Genomic DNA, 11,277 nt, shown 5'->3' on the forward strand with positions numbered 1-11,277 from the left:
TTAAGTCACAGGTAAAACCTAATAAAACATAACAAAATATTGGCAATATTTGTATGCTTATGAAAAAAATGTCTGAATACACAGCTGATTTTAATGGACATAAAATAAGACTTTTTTTTTTTTAGAACTAGAAAGAACTCTGCTTTTTTTTTTTTTGCAGTAGTTTGACAAATAGTGTGCAGGTATTGTACATAATGGGCCAATTGTGGTGTAAAAAAGGTAGGATTTACAGAAAACAATAAAAGAAATACAACTACGTAAATATAATGTATATATAGAACATGTCCATAAGAAAACAAAGCAAAAACCTGGACACTTTAGGTGATTTAGTAATCACAGCCAGGACATGTCCAGGTAAAAAGACGATGTATGGTCACCCTAAACAATGTGGTCAATGAAAATTAATTTTGAGTGAAGATATTTGTTAATACTATGCATGAAAACAGAAAAAAAATACAGAATACATTAGCAGCAGTATCCACACAAACCGTGCGGACACGGTTGACCTCTGTGTACAAGGACTTCATATGTCCATGGACAATTGTTAAGACATTTAGAGTAGATGTTCAGTAATTTAGGGGGTCTTAAGGAGAGAAAAAAGAAAGGGCAATGGGATAACCCAATTTCTTCTCCCTTTGTTCTGAGATGACTTCTGTGTGAGGGCTAACGAAGCCCTGCAGCTCCTTGCCATTCTCGTTGCCATATGCCAAACGAGGGAAAGGGCTGGGAATGCTGAAATGCTCCATTAATGATGCCCGTTTTCCCTATCTATCTGTCTAACTCTCAAGATGGACGCGTTATTCTCCACCCACTTCCTCGAACCGAAAAAATTCCTGCTCAAAAATGTCTTTGCTCATCATTTCTTGTTGTTTTTCCTTCCTTCTCGCCATCTCTGCCTGTTAATCGCCTTCCATTTTCCTCTTTCCCATCTTTCTCTTCATGTGGTCCTTCTTCTTGCACATTTGCACAATATATACATACATACATACACATTTTTTTTTTGTTCGGTCGCTATGAAAATGCCATTTGAATATGTATTGCGGACAGCCCAGGCTATTGCCAATGGTGAGCCGCTATGCATAATGCAGCTCTCTCAGTCGCTCATCTGCATTTGCTTAGACACACACTCTCTCTTGCATGCACACGCATAGATCTTCACACCCTGTCCCCAAAGAAATCTACACACAATCTCTCTTTCGATCACTGTTTCTCACCTACGTAAACATGTCTAAATGCAGACGCATATTTTTGGGCCGCGCAACTGTTCGACAACAACGCAATTCAACCATCCATTTGCCTCCGAGCCTCCCAATTAATTTATTCGCAGATTGTTCAAGGGCCATTTCCGCTGTCAAGCCTGTCTGTATCGCGCTACAACGCCGCATATTTTTTTTAACAGCTTTCAGTGTCATAATGTTTTCTTTAACCTTTTAAAATGACTCATGAGATTAAGAGAGAGAGGAGCTGACTTTCTTCCTCCTTTGTTTTTTATACCTTTCCTCAGACAAGCCACTTATCAAACCGATAATCATTTATGCAAGGCACAGTCGAGGAAAAATCAATACTACAGGTGCTGAGTAACTTCCAGCTGAATCTAAAGTCAGCCCTACACTGCACTCAGTTATAAATGGGTTTACGATAGCAAGAATGCGGTGTGTGTGTGTGTGTGCGTGTTGGACATTTCTTCATAGCTAGGCTGAGGAGTACACATGTACACTTGTGTTTAGATTACATTTGTTCTGGTATATTAGAGTAAATCTTGCCTGCCACTGTTGTCCCTGTGATTGTTCAGTGCTTTGCGTGAGTGAGCTCGAGTGGATTGGAAACCTATCACATGTAACCTCCCACATTTGTATGGCAATCTCTTTGAGAAGAGAGTGAGAGAAAAGTGGGAGAGTAGAAGAGGTATATATCTATACGTTTGGTTATAAAATTAGCATTTTGCATCCATCTAATGAATCAAATATATGATCGTGTAAGAGCGTGAGGTTGATAAACGCAGTTCGAAATGCATTAGGGGTTGGATTTTGAAATGGGTAAGGGTTTTCTACCCCCTTATTTTCAAGTTACTGCAGCGTCAGGAAAAAAAATCAGCATTTGCAGAAGTAGCTCAGACTTCAAAGGACGAATTTGGAGGTTGAGAGTGTCAGTCCTCTCAATGCATTTTTAAAAGAGTCAATAAAATGTGAATTTTACTAAATCTCCCATGTTTCGGGTAGTTTATAAACTGTAGTTTAAACACTTTATAAACTGCCCCTCTTCTTGCCACTCTTTACCTCTAAGTAAAATGCTTGTACATCATAATCTGCAACAGGAGCTGCAGGAATCTGAACTTCTGTGGTCCCTGTTATTAGAGCAATTGATTGGAAGCTAATATGAAACTCATAGTGGAATTTACTAAAATGTCTTGAAGAACGTAACTATCAGAGATAAACATGTCTACACATGATTTATTAAGTACAGTGTGGAACATGGGGAGTGTTGTAACACAAGGAGAGTAAGATTGACCAGTTGTGACTCTGGACCACAAAACCAGTCATAAGTACCACGAGTATATTTGTAGCAATAGCCAACAATACATTGTAAGAGTCAAAATTATAGATTTTTCTTTTATGCCAAAAATCATTAAGATATTAAGTAAAGATCATGTTCCATGAAGATATTTTGTAAATTCCTTACCACTTAATGTTTGATTAGTGTTATGCATTGCTAAGAACTTCATTTGGACTAATTTAAATAAAACAAACTTAAAAAAAAAAAAAAAAAAAGATAAATCTCAATTTAAAAAAAAAATTGACCCTTATGACCTTATATAGTTTTTTTTTTTTTATTCAGAAATGATGTTCACCTGAATATTGACCCTAGGCTAGTCTTTTCCACTCAATTAAAGACAATGCTAACCACTAGTTAGATTAACTATTTTTGTCTTTTCTATTAGAGACGTTTTAAACAAATCATTATATTTTTCTATGAGTGATTATATTTGTAATATTTAAATCTATGATAAAAAAGAAATTGACAGTTGTGTTGTTTTCCAGTGCACTTTTGTTCGCAAAGGAACGCGGCAAAGCGCTAGAGCAGCGTGCTGTTGCTATGGTTACCTCCTCAGGCTACTTCTGTTCCTGAGCGACTAGCGCACTAATTGTAGCCAACTTTTGTGGTTACTAAAGAGTTAATCGAAACTCTCTCTCTCTCTCTCTCTCTCTCTCTCTCTCTCTCTCTATATATATATACACATACATACATATATAAAGTTCACAAATATGTATATAGTGTGTGTGTGTGTGTGTGTGTGTGTATACATAAACACACACACACACACACACACAGAGAGAGAAGAGTAATTTGTTTTAAGACCTCAGTCCTTGATTGATTGGATATTGATTGGAGGATTCATGCTTTAAATAGGCAAGTCAAATCATAATTCTCGCCCTGACACTGGATGTTACATTATTCTGACTCTCAAGATCTGTTGCCTTGCGCATGGTGTCCGATTGGATGGACAAGTGGCCCCGACGCGCCGCGTGCAGCAGGTGCTCCGGAGGCGAGGAGTGTTTGCTCACGCGCTTAACTCACCGGCACACGAGCTCTGAAAGGAGAACAGCGGTCACCTGTCGAAGCGGAACGCCAGAGTGACACGTAGAGTTTTATTTTGACCGCACTTCAGATGAAATGGCAGGTGGAGCGGCGGGGTGTGATTTTAGGTGGAGGGGAAAATAGCTCAGCGCTTAACCCAGTAAATCTCAACGGTTACATTTGTGGCGCCAATTTTCTTCTGAGTTTGAAGGGTCTGGTGTATTTAAAGTGATGCATTTTACACCGAGTTCAGACTGTTAAGAGTTTATATGGATATTTTGCATGTCTGGTGTAAACAGTCATAGCTGTATAGTTCCATAAAAGGAAACATGTAAAACATGCCATAATAAACATACAGCTAAAAGCTTATAATTAATACATGGAGTATATTATTAAAAACAAACAAATAAAATAAATTAAAAAAAAAAAAAATGGACTGATAATGTATTTCCCCCCACATTTCCCTATAATATATTTAATCGTGACTTAAAATTGTTTTAAACTTTCTTGACCAACGAATCAATTTTTTGATTTCCCACCGGTCACAGGAATGAAACACATACCTTGTGAAACTTTTCTAAAACTTTTTTTGGATGTTTTATTTTTTTATTTTATTTTATTTGGACTAAGTGTATGTTGGACTATTAAATGAGTGAAATGATTTAGCTAGGAACAGTTTGGGTTTTAAAAATCAATTCAGGACCGTCATAAATCGTGGGAGAGAGAAAAAAAAAAAAAAAAGCACTGATGGGACAAACCTGTTCAATCTAAACCATCTCATTCTCAAGTAGACGAAAAGTTCAAGTACAGATTACTACAGTTTATGAGAGTAACGTGTTTATAAGTGTGACTCATGCTGCTGTCACACAAGGATTTACTCTTTATTTTTATTCAGGAAATATCGTATTATAATGAACGCAATGTGTCTCCCGGCAAATTACTTAAAAAAAAGGAGAGGGAAACAGGTGTAGGCTATATGACGAGTATAACGAAACACAGAGATAGACAGATCCACAGAGAGAGAGAGAGAGAGAGAGAGAGAGAGGGAGAGAGAAATAAATGGAGTCCTTATGGCCAATGACCTGATTTACTTTTGGAGTGGGGGATGCGGCAGATCTCCTACTAATTGCGCAGCTGGGAAGAACAGGGGATTTGATGGGGGGGAAAGAGAAAGGAAACCAATTTTGCATATTTCTATGAGGGGGAGACCGGGTGGGATAGAGGTGTCCTGATGTGAGGAGCAGGTTTGACATTGCGAGCAGTTTGGAGGTGAAAACGCATGAAAGTGGGCAAATTAGTTTAAAAGAAAATGTTCAGATATTTCTGTTATTGTTGATGTTAGATATAAACATGTAAGTTTTAATTATTATTATTATTATTATTATTATTATCATTACTCACTCTAAAAAGGTCTGACGTGGCAAGCTCCTTTCAATCACATTTTAATTTAGGCAAATGTTCAGAAAATCGGATCAGACCGGATAATATTGCAGCCACCACACAAATTTGACGACCTGACGACTGCTGATCCTTAAAATAAATATTGGACAGATACACACACGCGAACACACACTGCCTACAGCCCCTTTATTCATTATTCAATATCCCATGAAGCAAATCTGTCATAAATAAAATTAATAAAGATAAACAAATATTTGTTAAAACGTTTTGTTTGATATTCTAAACAGATTTGAGATCTATCACACTGAGTGTACACAACATCTGGATAATAACATGAATGAATTCTAAAAAATTATATTCCATATTCCATATAAAGCCAAAACGATAAAAAAAAAAACTCCAATAAACTATGGCATTATTAATCAGTTTAATAAAAATAGCTATTTGCTATTATTGTTGTTATTGCTAATAATAATAATAATAATAATAATAATAATGGTTATTATTTTTAATCAAATTATAACTCCCATGCAAATAACAATGGAAATTTCCACAAACAATACTGCAGCATCCCTCGGTGCCTTTTTCATTTCATTTATTTGCATTTCCATAAAAAGACAAGCTGACCCTCGAGACGGCAATTTACCCTGGATCCGGTTTCCCAGACCGGGGTTCAGGTGTGAAGGCAGGGGGGTAATATGCTAAAACTTGCCCGGGTCACGAAAATGCATAATAATACATTTAAAATGACTGATAATTTCTAACCAAAGACGACTAAAATGTGTTTTTATGAGAACATACAATTATTTCGGGAAATTTGGGAAAAAGGTTTTTAAAGGGAAATGTTTCTACATTCCTTGAAAGTGGAAAAGATGGAGGCGCGGCCCTCTCCGAAAAATACGCAGTCCTAATGCATATGCATGTATGATAATTGATGTGCGTTTTACATCTCCTATCGACCGTGTCATCAGGTCTCAAGATACAAGATAAGAAATAGGCCTATACTGTGAAAATTACATAAAATACAATATAAACTATGAGCACTGGAAAATAAAAAGGCAAAAACATGGCAAAAAAATAAGTTTGTCTGCGACCTCCGTATCCCGTTTTTTACGCACTTTACGCCCTACTGCACCCTTCCTCCCCCATACAAGAACACACACAAACATACACAATCACACATAATCACACCACAGTTCTCTTTCACAAACCCTCTCTCTCTCACACACACACACACACACACTGGGAGATAGAGACTAATTCTGACCTTACATCCCCGAATAAATGACATTGTAAAAAAATATATATATATATATATATGTATATATATATATATATATATATATATATATATATATATATATATATATCAAAATGCCTTCTCAATTCTAAAGCATCTAAACTCAAGCACTGTAAAACCAGTCAAAGCATTTACATTTGAACTGTTTGTGGGTAAATAAAAATCCATACTTGACAAAGAAATATCAGATAAAGAACACTCCAAAATAGGCGCACACGTTTGAAAAGTGGTTTCATCCAGAAATATTTTGTAAGATAATTTTAGGGAAAAAAAAAAAAAAAATGATATGAGCAAAAACTGAAAGCATATCTCCAAGGCTGGAGGGTGAGGGAAGGAGGGGTATACATATGCTGAGAGGTGTCAAAAACAAAATTGTTGAGGAGACATCATGACAGAAATTGATGCGTAAAACTAACAGATTGAGCAAATAAATAACCTTAATTATGATTGCAATAAACCACATCTTCGTTTTGCATTTATACAAATTCAAATGTGCCTTATCAAACCCACCATCAGCACAGCCAAACCAGGAATCTGTTGGCATAGAAAATGGAGGACCACTAATTGCACCAGTGCTAATTGGAAATGAGGCTGCATATGCCATTCTATTTTTCACAGGATCTATGCAGATATAGTCATCCTCTACCACAAAACATGCACTTTTATTACAAAATACCTATTATTATTTTCCCTAAAGGCATATAGCAGCATGTTACTATAAACAACGAACATACATATGCAAATCCTAGGAAATTTACATTCTTATTCGAGCCCAGTAAAAAAGTACACCAAGCGCAAACAAATTCACACCTCACTGACCAACTCTACTTTTCCCACCCAGCAAAGTACAAACAGAAGGCCAAAAGTGCATGGTAAATGCACACGACCGATGCAAAATCTAATCCCGTTCTACATATTCATAACTCAACAGCATATTCATATCTTGCATACAAATCATGCTATCTCCCCCATCTTTGCGCACGGGAGCATGCAGATCCTACAGCCTCATAATCTCCCGTTCGTGGTTAACCACCGACTAGAGAAATAATGTCCCACAATTTAAGCAACTAAAACCATTTTTGAACGAAGTTGAATTAGTTTTGGAGCGAAAGAAACTTCTTGAAATCCAGATATGTGAGAGCGCAATAAAATAACGCTGAATATCTCTATTCAATAAACTTTACAGCGCGATGTTTGTGCACACACATTTCCACTTAATTTAATTTAATGAATTGTGACGTTTTATTTCAACATTGTTATGAGTAAAAAAGCAGTAAAAAATAAACTGACTACATACCTTCTTGAAAAGAATACAGCAGGAGTAAAGTTACCAGCCACATGCCATAAATAGCAGGTATATTTCTCAGGAATGTTTTGCAATCCCGACGTGTGCACTGTGCAGTATTCGGCCAGGCGAGGCTCCGTGCAGGAGTGGTGACGATGCTCCCCGGCGATCTCTCCAGCCCTAGTCCCGGACTCGCCAGCGCCGAGAAGCGGGGAAGACTTTGGTCCCGCCTCTCGTACCCTCCCCTCCGCGGGACCGTCATCCGAGCGGCCCCTCCTTCGGTAGTCTAATGGTACGGCGAGATGGAGAGGTGCTGGTGCGGGGCCAGAGAGAGACGCGGCGAGGACGGCGCGCGGAGTTTTGTTGGTGGGGGTGGGTTGAGTGCATCGGGGAGGACAGGACTTAACATGTTGTTGTTGTTGTGAGCGGTCCACGTGGCTGGAGACAGCCGGTGCGTTCTGTGGCACTCGGTTTAACTATAGCGCACCTGGGAACTAAATGGCTGCTTTTTACGCACGGCGGATCACTTTTCGCGAAGACAACGGCTTACCTTTTGCCGCCTGAAATGTTGTATTGATGCAACGCTGCTAAGAAAAAAAAAAAAAAAAACTGTTTATACCTTGTCCGTTCTCCCAGCGTGATCAGTTGGCTGGTTTTAGGCACTTTTCAACAGACCAGGACGGAAAAGTCATGACTGGGAGACCACCTTAAACCATTTAAGACCCGCGGATCATCTTTAAGCTGTTTTAAAGTTCGTACACATGTTGTGCGTATACGTTCTTTTATGTCACTGCTCACTGAGTGACACGCGTGCGTCCTTAGAGACTCTGCACGAGACCCTGTCGCGGTCTCTCTAAGCGTTAATGTATGTAATGAAGGAGAACGCGTGCTTCAGAGGTGCACTGTGGAATGCCTGAATCGCCGGCATTGTTCCGCGCTCAAAATGAGAGGAATGACATGTAAGGGGCGTATCGTGTATCGTCTGGAGTGGCGGATAACGCTCACAGACCACCCCGGCGTTCTCGGTCTGGTGACTATAGTGTCTTTCTACACCACCCAAGTCTGCAAAAATAACTATTTATACGAATAAATGTTATTAAACAGCGGAAATTGTAATTGATTTGACAGCATTGTTAAAGCCTTATAATTCAGATAAAACAAATCTGTATAGCATTTGACAGTTTTTGTATGTGGAAATGAGCAAACCCTTCATCTTAAAAGGAAGAAAGCAGTCTGATGGATTTCTATGGATCATTTTGACATTGATACGTAACAATGCAGAGTGCATGTCTGGGTGTAAAATTACAGTATGGCACACTACCCCCCAGGGCAACTTAAGAAATGACAACAATGTGTAGAGTGATAGTCTGCAACCAATGGTTACAGCGTTTGGCTTGATGGTTCCGCTCCAGCGCTCTCTGGCTTCACACACCCACATCTACTTCGGGTAATTATTGAACTGTAACGTGCTGTACTGCTATTGATTACAGGCTATGTGCAGCCCTGTCAGAGAATCAACCGATACAGAAATCCATCACACTGATGTGTGATTCTACACATAATGACAGCGATGTATCCTTACCCAGCCCCAGACCCAGTTATTTCAGATCATTTCAATGGAATAATCATTAGTGAAGGTATGTTGTCAATAGCAGAACCTTTTAACCTGGGATTAAGTAGACAAGGCTAAGGTACATCAAATGTAAATTATGACTACTCTGCTAAAACTCTAGGTAATTTAGATTGTGCCCATAATTCCACAGAAATTTATTTACATAGCCTATTTGCATGTTTTGGTTAATGTCATTATGCTTTCAGCTACAAATATGACTATAGTATTTTTATTTTTTATTTTATTTTTTTTGCTTATATGGCCCTATTTGGAAAAGTTTGCATGTTGGGGAGTACAACATTTACTACATGAAAAAAGTTGAATCTGGTTGAACAGAGCTGAACAGTACATTTCAGTACGGAGAGAGAACAGTAAATTTCTGGACAAAGCCAAATACCTCACATGGATATTTGTGGAAATCAGTGAAATCTGGCTTTTGAATGGGATAAAGTTGAAGTCTAAATAATTAAATGACTTTTAAGAAAAAATAATGGCTTCAGTGACCGATCTAGTCTGGTTTGTGACAGTGCCGTTGCAAAAACTACTGGGGCCTGGGACAAAATTTTTATGGGTGAGCCCTTCTACAATATCAACCAATAGTGATATATGCTATAGATCAGGGATCTTCAAATCTGGCCCGCGAGATCCACTTTCCTGCAGAGTTTAGCTCTAACCTTAATCAAACACACCCAAGCATGCTAATCAGTGTCTTCAAGATCATTAGAAAATCACAGGAAGGTGAGTTTGATAAGGGTTGGAGTTAAACTCTGCAGCAGATTGGCCCTCCAGGGAAAGATTTGAGGAACCCTGCTATAGAGAACCTTTGCAGGCCCCCAACATTATAGCTGTCAGAAAAAAAAAGATAAAAAAATCCAGAAAGTGTACCATTCATGATAGTGCCGTACCTTTTAGGGTAGATAAATTACTAAAGTGTACCTTTGAGAATACTGACCATTAACAAGTTAATTAAAGGTACAATTTTGCACACTTTTTCTAAAAGTGATGTGGCAAGGACAACATTCCTGTTTTTACCTTATAACTGCCCCAATACAAAGGGGGCAACTCCTGACAAAATACCTTGACGCAGGTGTGTTCAATCCTGCTTCAGGAGGGCCACTGTCTTGCAGAGTTTATCTTGTAACCCCAGTTAAACACTTTTGAACCAGCTAATCCAGGTCTTACTAGGCATATTGGAAACATCCAGGCAGGTGTGTTGAGGCAAATTGGAGGTAACTCTGCAGGACAGTGGCCTTACAGGACCGAGTTTGGTCACCCCTGCCTTTGGGGTCACTTTCCCAGTGTTGAAGTCAAGACCAGCTCTTTTGAGTCCAAGTCAAGATTGAGACCAGTAGAGGGTTGAGTCCAAGTCAGGATGGAATCAACATGATCCTGAATTATGTAGTCTTGGACTGGGACTAGAAAGAACTGTTAACCAGTACAACTCTGCACTTGGCCATTACAAGCGGTTTAACTTGGCCACACACATTGGAATTACCCTGCTACTAAGCTCCTGGATACCTGTGAAATTCAGAAATGTATACTGAAGTTTGCTGGTCAAGATACACCTCTTCCTGCAGTGTTTTGTATGGAAAAAATAAGCAGAGAAGAGAGCAGTTGAGCAGATCAGCCGGACTCTTTGTTTCCTACCGAGGCCTCTCTCTACCACTCCTCTCAACTCAGTTATGTAACAAGTGGAAATATAGAAGATAGAATGCTACCCTTACCCTCCCACACACTTATGGAGAAACACACACACACACTCAGAAATAAAGTACAAGCCACACTGGCTGAAAGAAGTCTAGATACTGTGTATATACTGCATATATACACAATGTGCATCAGAGAGGAAGTGACCACTGACTTGCAGGCAGGCAGCTACTGTTGAAATCATTGCTAATACAAATCATCTGCATCACTCTCTCTCATCTGTTGCCTGGAGAAAAGCAGAGAACGAGAGAGAGAGAACACCAATGAGGAAAATGAAGGAGAGAGAGCGGAGACGGCAGAAGCGGGTGGGCTAATGAGAACGGTAATGCTAATACGCAGACAATCAGAGTCCCCCCTCAGGCCACGGCTACATGGTAGAATCATATTAACGCTAAT

General features: G+C 38.9%; 1 protein-coding gene across 6 annotated transcripts in view; it reads right to left on the reverse strand.

Moving 5' to 3' along the window:
* Positions 1–7,732, reverse strand: part of dscaml1 (Down syndrome cell adhesion molecule like 1) — a 134,446-nt gene extending 126,714 nt beyond the window's left edge. For 4 of the 6 annotated variants that reach the window (XM_058745514.1, XM_058745513.1, XM_058745512.1 and 1 more), the window contains exon 1: positions 7,575–7,708. In XM_058745514.1, coding sequence (XP_058601497.1) covers positions 7,575–7,617 — 43 coding nt within the window. In that variant the 5' untranslated portion in view covers positions 7,618–7,708. Of the gene's footprint in view, positions 1–3,576; positions 3,606–7,574 lie in introns of those variants that run through there. The other 2 variants (XM_058745511.1, XM_058745515.1) reach the window with 2 other exon arrangements.
* Positions 7,733–11,277: the final 3,545 nt, after the last annotated feature.

Source organism: Onychostoma macrolepis, chromosome 15 (genome assembly GCF_012432095.1).
Source record: "Onychostoma macrolepis isolate SWU-2019 chromosome 15, ASM1243209v1, whole genome shotgun sequence".
NCBI lineage: Eukaryota > Metazoa > Chordata > Actinopteri > Cypriniformes > Cyprinidae > Onychostoma > Onychostoma macrolepis.